The sequence below is a fragment of the Falco rusticolus genome, chromosome 10 (assembly GCF_015220075.1).
Source record: "Falco rusticolus isolate bFalRus1 chromosome 10, bFalRus1.pri, whole genome shotgun sequence".
Classification (NCBI taxonomy): domain Eukaryota; kingdom Metazoa; phylum Chordata; class Aves; order Falconiformes; family Falconidae; genus Falco; species Falco rusticolus.
Window position 1 is genome coordinate 3,934,741 of NC_051196.1, and position 17,989 is coordinate 3,952,729.

Here is a 17,989-nt window from a genome sequence, read left to right on the forward strand (position 1 = left end):
CGCCAGAAAGGGCTCGCAGGCAGTGGGCTGAGCTGGGTGAGAGCAGGGAGCAGGGCAGGGGAAGAAGGAGGGAAGAGGTAAAGGGGGGGATAAAGGGGAAAGAAGCGGCAGAGAGCTGTAATGCAGCCGGGCTGGGGGAGGACCGGTTCCAGACTGGCCCGGCAGCACAGAGGCGCACAGCCCCAGGGAAGCTCTGCCTGCTGGGCTCTGGAGACAAGACATCCCTGGTCAAGCAGTGCGGGGAAGCTGGCACGGGAGCCATGCGTGCTCTAGGACCTGTCTGCAGGTTGCAGCTATAGCCGGTGACAGAGATCACCTCTTTAAGACATGCTGGGATTGCACGTAGCATCATCGGATGCCCTACGGCACCACGGCTTTCCAGTGCCGAGGCAGGGGCTGGAGATGTTCTCCATCACATTTTGTGGGCGCTGCAGGTTTCCTGAGGAAACATTTCCAAACAAGTAAATTAGGAAGTGATACAGCAAACCACTACCAGCGCAGCGCGTTTGGGCATCACACGAGGCCAGCACACCGGGTGCCGGAGAAGGTGAAAAAGAAAATGTTGAGCCAACTGTGTGCACAACGCCTCCCTTTGGGTCTTTTTTGGTCTGAGTCTTTTTACTTTTATTTAAAAGTTCCACTTGTGAGACTCTCTTCTTCCCTCTAGTGTCCATCTCACGATGTTCCTCTTGCTCTTCAAATTCAGCTGCAGCAGCACCTTGCCTGGTTGCGTGCGCAGCCCCTTCCTCAGGCACAGGTTTGACATTTACAAATGATAGTGCAACTCTCTCCCCTGGAAGCCGACGCTTAATTTTTCTGGTTTGCTCTGTGCCATGTGGGAGATCCCATTCCAAGGCCCTCTCCCCTCTCCCCGCTTAAAAAATGATCCCAGTTCCTCCCTTAACGTTAGCACGATGGTGCGGAGCTCCAGCTGGGGATGCGCAGGTGCAATGGGGTTTCTGGTGGCAGTGGGGAGAGGACAGGTCAGTGGTGGATGCCTTTGGGATGAGTCCTGCTCTGCTTGCCTGGGTAAGACCCTGCTACGCTTCCTCCCATCACACTCTTTGTCCTTGGGCCGTAGGAAACCAGCGCAGAGCCAAAAAATGACTCCACTGCCCCGAAGGCTTGATCAAGGCTGTCACCACAAGGTTGTCTTTCTTCTGTTGATAGCAAGAGACCTCCCAGGCAGGATCCCCAATCCCTGAGTCACCTCCCCACTAGCTGGACTGGTTTCTAAAAGTCCAGCCAGCATCTTCCTCCTTGGGAGCAAAGATGACAGACACCCCCCTTTTTGGGGGACCGGGCAGCAGACCCGCCCTCCCAGGCGCATCTACAGCACGCCAGCCCACAGTCTGTGGTGGCACCTTCAACTCAGTCCAGGACAAGCCCTCCTTGCTGCCCTACAGCCACCCTGCCCTACCTGCCCGTGCCTCCCTGGAAGGTCCAAAAGCTTCTCAGGCTGCTCAAGGAGCCCTGTACACGGACACAAGGCATGCTGCCCCAGTGGTCACACGCTCCTGTGCCACCTTCGTTCCTCAGGGCTGGTCCTTCACCTCAGCCAGGACATATCCAGTATCCCCCAGGGGAACTTTACAGGAGTAAGACACGGCCAACAATAAAACCATGGTCAGCATGGCCTGGCGTATCAAGAAAGCTGTTGCAGGGCAGGAATCATCTCACCTGGTGCTGGATGGTCCACGCAGATATCTAAGCCAGCTCAAACCCTGTTTTATCAATGGAGGGACGGGCACTACTGGAGCACGAACCATCTGACTAACCATACCCCAGAAGCACCCATGTCCTACCATGGGTGCAGACATCGCCCACAGCAATGAGCCTGAGCACGCTGGGCTCTGAACACGGTGGCAAGCCAAGGAACCGTGTAGGAAATCATCCTGAGCTGACCCGTTGTTTGTATGTATTTGAAGAGGAGGTTTTATGAGACCTTCCTTCTGGACATCTCCCAGGCTTTCTCCTCCTTGGCAGCTGAAAGTATCTCCTCTTCACCTAGCAATGAAGATGAATTTGTTCCAAGTGCAAAGCAACCCCAAGCCTTCAATGAGAACAACAGCCACGGTAACAAGCCCTGCGCAGGAGGTGGCTGTGAGGGGGACACCGGACGCCTTTGGCCTGTCCCCAAATGGGACGCTGAGGTCCCCGCAACAGGCTGGGCTCTGCAGAGCCAGGGGGTGCAGAACGCAATCCAAGCCTGAGCGGGAGCTGCCTTCGCTTGTTGGGGGCCATTTGTTTGGGTGGGCTGCGGTCCTGGACATGCTCCCTTCAGGAGGAGGAATGGATTTTTAGACACCGAAATAACTGGCTGGCTGGCACGCAGCTCCTGCTTCTTTCTCCAATTATTTTTTTAAAGCTTCGGCGGAGCAGAGCCTTTCAGTACGAAGGGCAGCACCAGCCGCTCCAGCAGAGCTGCTTGCGGGACCCCAGCTCAGTGACGAGAGAGCCCTCCTGGATGGACCGTGCTTCTGCTGCTTTGGGCCAAACCCCTTTGCTCCCAGCCCTGCTCCCTGCAGGGCAGGTGCCCCCAGCTAACCACCCCCTCCCTTAGCAGCATGCGCTGGTGAGGCTCAGCTCCTGGCAAAAAACTCTTCCCCGTGGTGCTGATTTATTAATCGGCGAGGAGGGGAGCAGTTCTCGCCCCTCTCTCCTGCTTGCTCACTAGACACCAATTTGGCAGCTGGCAGCAAATCCCATTAAAGCAGGGAGATCCCCAAAGGCATCGGCAGCTCCTGGCCCATTACAAGAGTGAGGGGATGGACGCTGCTGATGTACATCCAAAACTGGTTGCATCCAACTGGAAGCAAGGATCCTACTGAGATAAATATTAAGTCTGCAAAGGCAAGGATGGGAATAAGCTCGTTCATTACCTTTGTCCACATTCAAGAGACCAATGCAGGATTTTAATGGATGAAACAGCGGCAAGAAACCCCACAATGAAAACCCCTGTATACTTCCCTTTTGGGCCAAGAGAATCAAATTCACGGGTAGCCCATCATGCCTGACATTTCCTAATCAGCCTATTAAAGCCCTGGCTTTTGTATTTTTTAGATGAAAAGGGTGGAAAGTGGATGAGCAGAGGCTAAAACCAGAGCAATACTTTGCTCTGTGGATCTGTTATAACCTGTGCAGATCTAATCTGCAACAGCCCCATTTATTTTGCTTGTCCTGGAATCGCAACAGACAACAGTGTGGCGGCTCTGGGAAACCTTGAGTTGCAGCCGCTGCTGGCAGAGGGGAGACTGCCAGCCCTTCCTCCCGGTTAGGGCAGGCAGGCTGTCATCGCAGGCTTGCCCTCGTGACAAGCCTCCCTGCTGCTCCATGCATGACAGCCTGGTGTTGGGTCTCGTTACGCATTTCACTGCAGAGCACACGCTCTTGCACATACCACTCAGCAGGTCAGAAAGGGTGCGATGAAGGTGGCACACAAAACCCCTGCCTCCGACAGAGCTGTCCACCAATGCTTGCCTCTGCTACCTGCTAAGCTTTCACGTGTTGAGAACTAATTAGTCTTCTTCCACTCCCTGTGCCAAAACCGTATTAACAAGATGCGTGCATGGTGGAGGGAAGTCAGATTCCTACTGGTGCCACTGCTCTGCTGCCAAGCCACCTCACCTTCCTCTCTGTATGCCCAAAACCAGGCTCTGTCCTGCTGGGTCACACAGCTGGAGGTCCACCTCAGTGAAGCAACGTCCAGGAGATAAGCGTTGTCACATTGCTGAGCACGGGAGTGTCCTTCTGCAGCCTCCCACCCTGTGCGCTGGGCAGGCGGCCAGCAGTGCGCCGAGCACACCTCCCAGAGAAGCACAGGGCTCGCAAGGTCCAGCTGAGAGCAGAGCTTTTGCTTTCCTGCACAGAACCCAGAGATTCAAACGAGAGCGGCATTCAGATGCTGCCCCGCCAGTGCCCAGGGCCCCCAGCCCCTGGCATTGCTGCTTGCTGCTGCAGCACGGGGCCACTAAAGCCACACGGTGCCATCTGCTTTGTTCCTCAGGCCTTTGAGTCAGCTCTGGACACTAAATCCGCACGGGGACACTGCCAGGACGTGACAGCATGTGGCTTCAAGCCTGTCTTAACGTGCCCATCCCTACCAATGTGCACCTGAGGAGGTGCTGGGCCACCAGCGGATGCGGTGATCAACAGGTAGAGCAGACACCTCCTCCTGCCTCTGTACGCACCCGCCACGCCACTGCACTGCCTTGGTTAGGCCATCAGTGCAGCAGGGCTGGTTAGCAAGGGGGGGTGGCTGTTTTGAAGGTCACACACTGCCTGCACCCCTGAGAGTTACCACTGGGGTACCCGAAGGGAAGATAAAAAAGGAAACCCTGAGTTAAATGGTTTTGATGAAGCCCTCAGTGACTCTTACTTCCCATACAGGAGGCAGAGCTTTTTTCCCGACCATTTCTCCAAGCCCCCTCTGCCACTGCAGAGAAGCTCCTTGCCTCATGCACGTATAGAAATGAGTTGTGTTTGCCACGAGAAAAGCTGACAGGCACTTTTGAGAGCACTTTCCAGATCCAGAGTTTTGCAGATGCGCATGCGCAGACCCATCTAGCTGCCCCAGTTGCCATGCACAAAAACTCACTCACGGTTTTTTTCCCCCTCTGCTCCTTTGACATCAAGGATGCAGACTGAGAAGGTGGCTCTGAATATTTGGAGAAGCCAGTCCTACCCACCTCCCACTGACATGACTCTGGCTACAGAGAAGGGCCTGGTGGCCACCAGTGCTGACCGCCAGCAAGGGCTGCAGACCTCAAGCAGGCAGGGAGGGTGCAGAGCGTTCTGGAAACTATGCTGCCGCTTTCTTCTTTCTTTCACAAGGTCAGATTTTTCCTTTGGTGATGGTCATGGTCAGTGACACTGGCAAAAAGTCGATGTTAGGACCCTGTATGAAGACACAGGCCCTGTTGCTGGGCAACATCTGATGGGAAATCCTGCCTGCATCCCTAGTACTGCACAGAACCACAGGCCACATAATTCTTAATGATTTTTGATGGATGATTTTCTCTAGTACTCACCAAAACTGGGCGAGCTAGCTTCAAGCTCCAGACTATTTTGTAGGAGAAAGTGGTTCAAGTATCACCATGATGAGACAACGTTTTGGGGCTTTCTCTGTTATTCTGCTCCTCTACGTTAAGCTGACCAGTAGAAAGAAGACATAAACCAATTCATTCACTCATCATGTAATTACTGTTTTATCAACTGGTTTAAACATATATACCTAACATAGTAATTTAAACTGGGAAAAAATGTGATGACACTCGGTTTCAGACTGCAACATCAATAAAGTTGTAAGGCACAGGCATTTGGATCAGCATCTCACAGTCTGCAGTCACTAAAATAGATGTTTCAAATCTCACCCAAATATAAAGCAAATGCCCTACCGAAAAAAATCAAGAGATTGCTCCCTTACTTCCCTGCACTGTTTTTGCTGCAGCATTACTTAAAATTATTCAGTCATAGGAAACTGGAAAGTCTAGAGGTGGGATGCCTGACTCGAAAGGCACACGCAGGGGATGCTCTGACACCTGCTTACAGAGGAATCCTGGCATGCAACATCTATCCATAGGAAGTGAGAGAAATCCTTCCAGGTGGCAACGGAGCAAACAAACGTGTTCGTTGGGATGACCCACTTGGTCAGCATTTGCTCCCACAGCAATGCAGGCACCAAGAACCCTGGGTGCCTGTGAACGGGGTGAGCTCCTGTGGCGGCCGAAGGGCTGAAAGCACCCAGCCTTGCCGGGCTCTTCCTCAAGGTGACGCAGCCCTCCCTTCCAGCCTGCTCCAGCCAATGCTTCCTCTCAAGCCCTTGGCTTTGTCCCTTGCGTGTTAAACATCCACGACTGCAGAAGATAGATACATCACGGGGCTGCTGCTAGGTCAGCTGGCTGAGCGTGGAAATACTTCAGGGCTTGTTCTGTTTTAGTGCACGACGGCTGCAAAAATACCCATGTTTTGCTGTAATAGGAGGTTGATTAGCTCTTCTGTTGATCAGCGGGTGCTCTTTAAAGAAAGCATTTCTGGACCGGCTGTAGCCTTAATTGAGGCAAATCATGTCATTTGTTTGAACTGCTCTACTTGCACAGCTTTGTGTTTAGCTTGCAGAAGAATCGGAAAGATGACATCGATTCAAGACGGTGCTGCATACATGGCTCTGACACACGCTGCCGCCCGGGTACCTTCTAAGAGCGGGGACTTTTGTTCTGAGACGTTGCTGAGGCAGTGGCTCTGTCTGGCAGGGACTGCAGCACGGCGCTGGCAGTCAGGGGCCGCACGGTGTTCATCAGCCCAAACCCCCCCGAGGCTGTTGGGGATGAGCAGACAGCCAGCGCGTGGCAGTTGATCTCTCCAGGAGATCCACAATTCCTCTTGTCCACGATTGGCCTGAGGAAAAAAAAAAAAAAAAAAGAGAGAAACGCTAAGATGAAATTGCACCCTGGGTCTGGAGAGCCGCATTCTCCCCACCAGCTCTGCCATCTCCTGCTCTGAAAACTGAACCAAAAGCTGCCAGGCCTGGGAGCAGCACAAGGCACACCAGCCTCCCATGCAGGCACGCGCTCGCTGCCGCTGCTGCTCTGTAATGACTACATGAACTTCAACATCTGGGTGTCATGTCGCAACTCAGCTTTATTCCTTCAAAGAAGCAACACAATGCTAATCTTACAGTAAGCGGGTTCAGAAATAACCATGTTTTGGTGCATGTGACACTGCTCTAATGCCTACTTTATTTTCCAGAGCTCATTCTGACATGAATTAATGTCAGTGTCAAGGGAAAAAAAAAATGAAGTGGGATTTCAGGAACTTGTCCTGGGGTTTACCTGAGGAGAGCCTTGAACAAGCACCACTACAAGAGCTCTGCAACAGATGTGGGCATTGGCTCTGAGTGGGGAACATGAGGATGGAACAGTAAGAACAGAGGAAAAAAAGCAAACAACTATTATTCAAGAAAATACAAAATTTCCAAAGATCAAGCCTCAAGGAACATGAGAAAATGTTTCATTTTAACATTAGGCGGACAAAGGTAAATGTCAGCAGAAAAAAAAGGAGCTCCTTTTACAGAATAGGCAGAAGACTCCGGAGACGACACAGAAGGCTGCTTTTTCCTGCCATAAAGTCCCTCCTGTTTTCCTGACACACTGCAGACAGTGCTGCCAGTGGTGCACACATACCTGATGCTTGTTGATCCAGCAGCTGCTGGTCCTGAAATAGGCCTTTGCCGGCCAGCGTTCCCAGCAGGCTGGCACTGCCCTTGGGATCCAGAAGCAGCTGGCAAGCTGTGCTGGCTCAGGAGAGCAAGAGCCTTGTCCAGAGGCTGGGATGGGGTTTCTTGGTGAGCCCTTGCCTGGCCTCGCTGTGTCCACTGCTTGTCCTCCTCTTGGCTGGGTATTTTTAGGCATCTTACCCTGTGGTTCCTCATTTTCCAGGGTCTTGCTGCAAGACCCATTAGGGATGCAGGTGAAGGGCTTTTTGGAGGGGACGGAATTAGACGGTGGTTTGGGTTGGAGAACACTGCACCTTCCTGACCCTGTGACGAACCTGAAACAGGAAGGAGAAGCACAGTGATTTACCAGTTCATCTTACTTCTGAATGACCAACCCAGTGAGCAAAAGGCTTTGGAGAATGCTGTGTGACGGAGCTGGGTGGGCAAATGTGTCGCAGGGCACACAGCAATGCTGGCCTTGTTGATAGTCAGGGGTTTGGGTTACTTGGCAGCCTCCCTGCCCGTGTTGCTGGTGATGTGCCATGCACTGGAACTGCTCACGAGCCATGCACAGCTCAAGAGGGACAGACCAGCTCAACCATCCTCCTGCTCTCAGGCAGGATCATACCTGCATCACTCCTGGCCAGTGTTTGCACTGACTTGCTTTAAATACTGGAGGACTCCATCCAGTGGTCTAACATTCAAGGCACAGGAGTAATCACAGGTGAGTGGATCCACTTTTTTTTTTATTCAGAGGCAGAGGTGTAAGGATAAGATCTTGAGATTAGCCTTAAAATAACAGAAAGTGCCTGACTGCTAGGGAAAATACTGCATTACACGCAGGGCTACTATCGGGCTGTTCATATTTTAGCCCACGTAATCCTCAGGTGCAACATACGTAGAAGAAAAATCTTGTTCCTGATTTATGAATATAACATGCATGCATATATGCTTAAAACCATTCTATAGATAGCAGGGATCTGATTGCTCTTGTCTATTAAAAGAACCAGTTGTACCTAAACGCTTGATCTGCGTGGTCCAGGGCAGGAACACAATCTAAAGAATGTGCCACCAAAACCCAGGCTCAGAAAGTTCAGCTTTATAGCCCCTAATTAATGGGGATGTATTTTACTGCTTAGGTAACCACATAAAGCTGATCTAAAACGTTCACTGCATAGTTTCCATCATACTGTACGCTTTCAAAATGCCTGAATTTCATAGGGTTTTTTATTTGTTTTTAAGTAAAGACACTCTGAAAGACTGGTATGCCTGATTCAAAAGCCCAGAATAACACTCAATGACTCCCAAAGAATGCAGATTATACAGATCCAATGCTGCAAACACTTTTACACAAGAGCGGTTTTGCTCAAGTGACTTGTCCTTTCCTGGTCAGAAGGATTGTTTCCAGCTACAAGTTGTTCTGTGAGAAAGCCACATTGGGTAGGACAAACTTCTGAAACTAAGTGTTGAGGCACTTAAATATATCTCCAAATCTTGACACAGTCTCAAGTCACAGAGGTCAAGTGATTTTTAACTGCCTTGCTGAATAAAGGCTATCAGATGCTAAAATTTTACCGGGTATTTGCTCTGCAAAACACATGTATGTGTCTATTAGTGACAGTGGGAAAAGGCTACTGTGTTTGTGATTATTTGAATCTTGGTTATTATGGCCAGCTGCTTGTGATTTGGGATCTGGGTCATCTCCCCCCCCACCCCATGCCTTAGGTAATACTAGATTTCAACTGCTCCATCCATCTTGCAACCAGATCCTAACAGATTTGATTGCAAGATGGGCAGATCTATGCCATCCGTTCACTTCCATAGTCCTATAGCACATGACACTGGTACACTCTGAGATGTTTGGGGCATTGTCTACTCAATCTACAAAGATGATGAGATCATAATAAATCATACTCAGCCTTAAGAAATCAGATTAAATCTGAAAAAGATCAGATTACATCTAAAGAGACCATGAGATCATAATCTAAGACTTCTGCGGTCACTAGACAACAGGTCATTCCTTTAGGTTTTTCTAAACAGCTTCTGTTCCTGTTAAGGAGATATTGTTTATATTATTGTTAATACACAGAGACATTGAATAGTTTGATGATACTTCTGGTTTTTTTCCAAAATATATTTTTCCAAATTTTAATAGATCCATTTTTACCCTTGAAAGAAATGTATAAAATGAAAACTTACATGCTAATATTTATTGAGGCAAAAAAAAGAAGTTATTAACAATAGAAACAGATTAAAGTTGTACTTTTGTAAGGTCTCCTACTTGATATGTGTTTGGAATAACCATTATTAATGTCTCTAATAGTCTTCAATACAATATACAAAAAGTAGCGAAGAGTGGGAATTCTGCTTTCGTTCATGCAATTCCAGAGAGCCCTTTGGCTTTGTTCCTGAGCAGAAGAGCACACCGCAGTTTTAAGCTCTTTTACTGAATGTATTCCTTTGGTTGCATATCTTTCTAGAATTCCCAGTTGCCCAGTTAAACCTTAATCATTAGCTCAGCCATTATTTCCGTCAGTGCCAACTGGATTAAAATATAGTTCAGTTGGAACAACTGTATTTTAGACTCACCTGGCACTGACAGAAATTAATGACACAAGGTAAAAGACGGAAGCATGTCCTTCCTCTAGAGCTGATGCTAAGCTGGTGTAAGATCAGCGTTGCTCCTCTTAATTCTACAGATCCATGCCAAAATGTATCAACTGATAGTCAACACGGCTGGCCACCATGCCCTGCTTAAAAACTTGAACGGATTACTTCGGGTCTGCCTCTGCAATAGTATTTCCAAACTGCTGCTCTAGAGCACAGAAGCCAGATCTCACAAAACACCGCAGTTACTAACACACCTATCTACAAATGGTTAGTAGCACGTGTCACTACCAAGGGATAACCCACGCCCACAGGTTTAGGTCCAGTACCTGAGGAAGATTGGGACAGAGAGGAGTGGCAAGAAGAATCAAGTGAAATCCTTTCAATGAGGTCCTCATCACAGGTCTCCCTCAACTCATCTTCACAGCTGTCGGGCAGGCTGCAGTCGTCACCCTCTTCCTCATCACCAAGAGCTGCCTTCAGTGCTTGGGTGGCTTCTTCTTGCTGACCTGTTTGCAGGCACCTGGGCAACATTGAGTTTCACACCCGTAGTTAGCCTTGGAGTTGTGAACGTGCAGCCAGCCAAGTGCAGCTTGGCACGGCCACACAGGCAAACACCCAGGCAGCAGATTTAGTCACCCACTGCGATTTCCCACTTTCCTGGAGATGTGGAAAATCATTCTAAATGGATCAGCCATCTAAGCTGCCTGTGTCTGATTATCTGAAAGCGTGCTAAAAAGTTAATCAAGTGAAATGGGGCAGATTTAAAGTACTACACAGGGAAGTAAGCTCAGAGAAATAAATTCATCATCAGTTCTACTTCCAAACCCACCGTTATCTGTCTGTGAGATAGATGGGGGAATCTCAGCATGCCAGTATTTTCCTTTCAGCCTTTCATTTGGTTAGCCCAACGCGATGCTTGCAGAAAACCTCATCCACTTTCACTTTTACTGGCTGAAAGATAGACACTGGCAGGGCCAAGAATGCCTTACCCGTTACGAAAAGTCATTTCCTTGCTCTCGCTAAGCAAGCCAGCCCACCCTGCCTGGGCTGGTCCTCAGCCTGCTCTACAGAGAGGTCAGAGGTTTCTTCTCCCTTGGCCACCCCACAGCAGCTCCAGCGGCAGAACTGATGGAAGGATCGGGGAGGATGGATGGAAGGATCTGGGAGGACTGATGGAAGGATCCGGGAGGACTGATGGAAGGATTGGGGAGGATGGATGGAAGGATCCGGAAGGACTGATGGAAGGAATCCCACTCCAGGGACAGGAAGGCAGGAGGCCAAGTCTATCCCCTGAAACTGCCACCAGGTGGCCAAAGAGTTTATTTTATTATTACAGCACAAAATGAATGTCTGTTTTATTGCACGACAAGATTGCTCCCGCTGTCTCACCGCTTGTGCTGCTCACTCTGTACTCTCAGGTCAGAGAACACATCTTCCTGGTGCAGATCTCTTCCTCCTCCAGAGCCGTAAATGTTTTCTGTCCTCAGACCGCACAGTTTCAAAGGTGCAGGTGGCTGCAAAAATGATAGGAGTTACCTTGATGACCTCAGGAGCTCTCCCCAGCTCTGCTTCTAGATTGTGGATTTTACAAGGCATCAAAATCTGCTGTCACTCCTGACTTCTCAGATCACCCCTCCCTACTTTCTTGCTCTTCAGTTTAAGAAGCACCATGCCCCGGTCACATGCACTGTTACAGCCTGAGGAACCCAGGGTGGCTGTAACAAAAATGCTGATGTATATCTCACTGGCGTACAAGCCCATAGCATCTATACCAATAAGCACATTAAGACCAGTACCACAGAAATTGCACCATTCGGCATATGACCGCAGTCCCCTTCCACATCTTAGTTTATAACACACAGTCATTCACTGAAATGCTCACATTTGTTTCAGAAAAGCTTCCAGTGCTCGGGCAGTAGCAGCAGGGAGGCAAGGGAAGGACACATTTTTTTCCCAGCAGTTCTTTAACATCTGTTGTCAGCATTAAGTGAGGCTGCCGACAGCGCAGCGATGCAGGTACCCTGTGCGGGCCGTTTCCCTGATTTAGCACTGCCTCTTTAAACCCACACACGTGTATCCCTGCCATGCTGCACCTCAGGGCTCACAAAAAGTGACCATGACAAGCCAGACTGCACCCCTTTATAGGGGTGCCCTCTCACCCAGCTTCTGCTGAAGCAAGCAGGCCAACCCGCCAGGCTGGGGTACCACCCCGCTGCCAAGAGGAACACACTTTGGCTTTGTGTTTGTTTAGGCAATAGGAATGGCTCGGCAGCATCAGCGATCTGACTATTTATGCCAGCATCAAAGAAACACTTCTAAAAAAATTGTATCTAATAGCTATTGTAGAAATACCATCAAATTTTGCAATCTTGCTTTGCGCTTTGCTCGGCTAGAATGATAGGAAATGTGCTGCCAGCAGCCAATAAAGAGTTTTCACATGTTCCTTTACAGCTGATGGTTGATGGCTGCTAGGACACGGGCACCTTTGTAACGGCGGGGCAAAAGACCCTCCGTCCTCCTCGAGGCCAATTGTATGTTGCAGGCTTTTGGGCTACAGAAGAGAGTGAGCTCCCACAAGCCACAGCGGGCGTTCAGGTTTATCCCAGGATTTATAGGGGTCACTAGGCAGGAATATGAAGTCTGCAAGAAAAACATACACCTAGCTTTTGCCTCCTGGCACGAAGGGCCTTGGTGGGGTTCCCGCATATAACTTGACTGAGTCCTAAGAAGAAAGGAAAAAAGGAAACATTTTTACTCCAGTGTTTAACAAAAGGTGCTGTCTTCGAAATCAGTCAACATCATTTCCCACAGACTGGAAGATGGGATATTCCATGGCATAGGCTCAGCGTGTCAGCTGGTGTGGCCTGACACTGCTGCTTAGAGGCAGTTTCTCCGTTTCTGCCAGAATCTGTCTCCTTCTGCTTCTGCTCTGCCTCCTCCACTGCGCTGGCGCAAACATTTGTGTGGCCACACAGGCAAGTCAGATCAGGAAACAGAGTCAGATTAAAACTAAATATGCTATTTGGGATTTTTTTGTTTGTTTGTTTTGCTAGGTTATTTTTCAGCTAGACCTCGATCAGTATCAGGTTCCCCATGTGGCTGTGCAGATGCTCTTGCCAAAACAAGAGACAAGGCAGTACAGGGGCAGGAAGAATCAGTGAACATTGGGTGAAACTGTCTCTACCAGTAGAGCTAGTTACCTAAAAGTGCACGTGAAATCATGGTCTCATTCCCTGGCAATGCTGCACTTGGTTTCCATGTACTTTCCCGAATGCACGCTCAGCTGTTGACACTGCATTGCTTCATCTAGTTCATCACCCTGAGTCCTACCTACAGCAAGGAACTCAGGTGGGACTGGCATCTGAGCGAAGCACCCCACAACGCTGGGAAAACAAACACCATCTTCCTATCTAATCTGCACTCTATGGGCCAGCGGAGTTGCACCATCAAGGTCTTTCCAGGAGCCAGGGAAGGGTGTCTTGGGAAGCACCAAATATTGTACCAGAAGTGAACTCCCTTTCCATCCGGCTGTCCCCAGGAGCTGCTAGCATGGCAGTACTTCCAGGTGGCCAGGGCACGAAGGGCAGCGGTGCACCTGTGTTTTGGGCGAGCCTGTAGGTCAGGTATGTGAAGTCAAGGAACTGACTCCTCTTGCTGAGGGAGCCACCCCTGGAAACCCGAAAGAAAGTGCTCGTTGCCAGCAGTGATGTACGCAGTTTGATCCGTGTGCATGATCCAACGGGGGCTGAGTGTGCATCAGCGTGCCTTTCTAGGGGACTACCTTGGACCACATTCCTGTGACTGAACAAGATGTGCCCAGATGTGACTTAAGCGAGCCCCAGCTAGGCTGACGGGTAATTTAAAGGACTGAGCAGGACAACTTTTGACGAGGTGTGAAAGGCAACTCCAGCAAGACAGCACCACTGCAGGACGGGGCTGTCGAGAGGGACAGCAGCACGTAATGCCTGGGGGTGAGGGGCTGAGGAGGGGGAAGCCAGGGTGACTTGCACCTTCTGCTGCAGGGGAAATTAAAGGAAAGCCCACGCTAAAGCAGGTGAGTCTTATGGAAGAAAAACTATACTGAACCTGATCTAGTAGCAGAATGGGTGGGTGGTATTCAAAGTAGCCAGGCTTTCATCAGCAGTAATAACATTCAGAAGGAGGTGGAGGTGTGGGAAAGAACAGGATTAAAACTCATACATTACCATGTGTCAAATCACTGGAGGCATCTTCTGCGAGCAGCTCATCAGGAACGGTGGGAGCTGGAAGAGGACAGCCACTGTGCAAGAGGTGGGCATTGCCACATCTCCCCGCATTAGCAGACCATAGCCTGGTTCCAGGTCTGGAAGTTGTCGGGGGTCTTGGTCTGCAGCCAGACTGCCTTGCTACTGCCCCGAGACACGAATCTAAGAGAGAGGTTTCACTAGTGTAAGCACAGTGGTGCAAGGCTTCAGACACACCGTCACCATACGCTGCTAATACAGTGGGCTGCTGCTGCACACTTGGAACTGTCGGGGACAGAAAAATACGTCATCGTAGCTACAAGAAATGTGCTGGAATGGGTCCAGCCAGGAGACAGAGGGCTTCCTGGTGCTGCATGCAGTCCCCCGCGGCTGTCCTCTGCAGCAGGCAGAACCTGGAGTCCCCAACTAACCACAGTCCCTTCCCACCCTCCTCCTGGCACAGAGACCGGGGGTCAGGAACCCCTCTGTGCCCACCACCCAGCTCCGAGTGTCCCAGGGGTGAGCCTGGATGTGTCCAGGGCTCTGCTGCCTCCCCTGCCTGCGTGCCTACGGTAAGAGTAAGCTGCCTCTCATGTGCAGCCCACTTGCCTGTGGGGAAGTGCTGCAGGCTTGCCAGAGTCACAATCCAAGCCCTCAGTCTTAAAATACATTGCTCAAAAACCCAGGCACAATGATGATGGCCACCTTGCCAGAGCTACTGGTCAATCAGGGCAAACCACGTACCAGGAGTTACGGAAATCTGGGAATGGCAGTGACAGATTTTGCCAGTACTGCCTCAGAGACAGATACTTCTCTACCCCAGAAAGAAAGGTGATAACCGAGGTTTTGTAACTCTGTGGGACAGGGTGGATTATACACAAGCTAGCAAAGGCAGACAGAGCCTTGTCCTCTTACCTGCCCGACTGCCGGCTGTCCTGGGAGCACAGCACAGCTGTAAGAGCAGCACATGCAGCCAACAATCCATAGGAAAGCAAATTTCATTTTGGTGCCTAGATGAATAGCATGCTTTGTGAAGTGTTGAGCATCTCCCAGCTCCACAATGCAGCAATCAGCTCTGTAATAATACGGCCATTTCCTTAAGAGCTGAGTGTTAGGGACCTTTAATATACCTTGGCCGTAGTTATAAACCCATGAAATACACAGTGGGTGAAAAGTACCGGAGTCAACATCACTATAGGAAAGAAAAAAATATGGGGATGTCTTAATCTGACCATATAAGATGATCAGTTTAGAGCTGAAGGCAAGACTGTAAGTCTGGTTACACTAGGAAACAATACGAATTCACATTTTTGTGCTTCATTCCCACTGTTCCTGTCTGCTCCCTTTGTTAACTAGTTTTCTGAAGTGTAGCTGACGTTGCCAAAGCAGGATCACTGAGGGATCAGATTTTAATGGATTTTTTCCCTACCATAACTACTATTACAACTAACGATTCGGACCCGCAGGGATTAAATAAATGACAAATGTATGTACTTATTCCAAAACAAACTAAATTTTTAATGGAGTACAGTTGGCAGGCACACCACAACTGGGGGGGGGGGGGGGGGGGGGCTGGGAAGCCAACTGCATTGCCCACACTAATGGGAAGCAACAGGAGCAGTTATAGGAAATACTTTGTAATATTTAATGGTACGTGGTAAAGTGCATGTAGCATGATACATAAAAGCGTGGACATCTGAAGTATAACGAAGGCTACAGGCAAAGGCACAACAGATCTATTTTCAAACCATTTACTCTCTACTAATGATTGTAATGGACTTAATCACAGAGGCAAAGGAAATGGAACAGATCTCTTACAGGACCATGCAATCTCAGTTGCTAGGATGTTGCTACCATTGACGGGGGATGACCAAATTGCCTTTCCTATTATTAAACTGGAGTAGGAAATCCCGCTACATCCGTGCTACATGGGATTGACTGCTACCATGGAAAGGCCTGCGAACAGCTGTTGTTGAAACATTCTTTTCCAAGCTTTGCTTCTTTCCATCATGCAGAACCAACGCTAAGTACAGACTCCCAACTGCTGCTGGATTTGTTTGATGCTCTAGAACTCATCTGCATTCTTTTGATCTTGATGCACAGCTTAGGACAGCTTTCATTTAAATCTGCACCATGCTGAATTCTAGCTTCCTCACTTCCCAAGTGGAGAAGACAACGTCCTTCACCGCTTTGCGATAATTGAACGCTGGCTTTGAAGAGGCCAGCTTGCTCTTCATCTTTCTTTTTCACACATCATAACCTGAAAAATGAACCCCAATAGGAAACCTGACATACCTAACCATGACAAGTCTCCAGCTAAACCACCTTTCTTGATGGATTCCTTGATGATTAGCCAGTCCTTATGTATCTTCTTGGCAGGAAGGAGAGCAGTCTGGCTTGCTGGTACTTCGTCCAAATACTCCAAGTGGGGAATGAGGTTTTTTACTTCAGCTCTGTAATTATAATCTGGGTCCTGGAGAAATTGAGAAAGTGATCACAGTTTATTTGACAGACTGTGGACATCCACCAGCAGCACAACAGTGTTCAGTTTGTACGACTGCCGTATAACTTGAAACGCCTTCTGCGAGGCAAACCTATTCACCTCATTCAACAGCAATACATACGGACAGGAGTTTCATTTCACTGTGCTTCCTCCTCTCATCATTTCTACTCGAACTGATCATGGGCACGTCCTGAGCATTGCAAACACGTGCCTCCTGCCCAAAGGCTCCTTTACTGTTTACTTTATGTAAAGTTTACTGTTTGTTTTTTTTAAAAAACACCACAAACTTTACGTACTGTTTAGTCACTGATAACTTTGGCATTTGTCTTTGTTATATTATGTATATTATGTTTTACATTATGTATAATGTAAAAAAGCATAAAAGGCCACTGATGCCCCTGGAAAACCTGTGCACCCTCAGCATTCAGCCAGCCTCTCTCCCTGCTTTTGTGATTCTCTGGTTGCTGCATCAATACTCAGGTGACAGGGAAGACTCGAAAGCGTGTTGAGTGTTGCTACACCTGCCCATGGAAAAAGAGAGAACATTCCCAGGGAACCATAGACCAGCTACAGTGAATGAACTGCACTGATTTTCCGGGGCAGTCTTTGGGGATTCGCTGTGTGATATTATACAGTTAGAAGCGATGGCTTACTCCAAATTACATTTTCCTCTGCAAAAGGTGGCACGCCAACAGCAGGTGCAGAAGGCTGAACTGGACTGGGCTTGAGTTTCTTTTGTGAGGGCTGGAGAAAACAGCGTGATTGCTCCCAGTGCGCATGGACTCCGTGTGACAGCTGTGGGGGAAAGCGTGGGTGCAGCTCCCTGCTGCAGGCACGGGTGGAGCTGACACGTTATAAAATGATTCACCAGCACATGCCAACGCCTGGGGACCTATGAGCAGCAAGGCCAACCCAGAACAGTTACAACTGTGCTCAGAGCACATGGCGAATTGGGCTGCTTTGGTGGATTCCAGTGGTAGACCAATTTCAGGTGGCACCTTCATCTTTGGGAAAAATACCTCAGGGCTGACTGGGTCGTGCTGCTTTGCAGCGGGAATATTTTTGGGTAAAATAGTCTCACGATTACAAATGGCAGAACACGGTGATGGCGATCTCTTCTACCAAAAGAAAGTGGAAAGCAAGAGTGCACAGCTACTGGCAGAATACGAATGAACAGCTACCTACAAATCAACTGCTTCATCTGGATAAATATTACGCTTTTCAAGACATTGTGTGCAATATTAGGAAACCCCACAAAGCCAAGTCCTCATTCAACAAACAGAAATCTTTCTGTGGGACCTGGATGGCTGTATGCTCCCTCCCTCTGCACGATGCAGCACTGAGGGAGACAGGGGGAGTTCACCAAACAAAGCGCGAGTTCGTTGTTAAGAGGCAGACACTAAATTTCTCTAACTAAGCCTTTAATCTTCATTTAGAAAA

At 49.1% G+C, this 17,989-nt stretch overlaps 1 protein-coding gene across 4 annotated transcripts in view; it reads right to left on the reverse strand.

Moving 5' to 3' along the window:
* Positions 1–5,201: 5,201 nt before the first annotated feature.
* Positions 5,202–17,989, reverse strand: part of LRRC56 (leucine rich repeat containing 56) — a 65,413-nt gene continuing 52,625 nt past the window's right edge. For all 4 annotated transcript variants that reach the window (XM_037403279.1, XM_037403278.1, XM_037403281.1 and 1 more), the window contains 7 exons: positions 16,342–16,519; positions 14,029–14,229; positions 12,481–12,545; positions 11,213–11,337; positions 10,150–10,343; positions 7,182–7,548; positions 5,202–6,396 (listed from right to left, as the gene is read on the reverse strand). In XM_037403279.1, the coding sequence (XP_037259176.1) occupies positions 6,195–6,396; positions 7,182–7,548; positions 10,150–10,343; positions 11,213–11,337; positions 12,481–12,545; positions 14,029–14,229; positions 16,342–16,519 (1,332 nt within the window). In that variant the 3' untranslated portion in view covers positions 5,202–6,194. The remainder of the gene's footprint in view (positions 6,397–7,181; positions 7,549–10,149; positions 10,344–11,212; positions 11,338–12,480; positions 12,546–14,028; positions 14,230–16,341; positions 16,520–17,989) is intronic.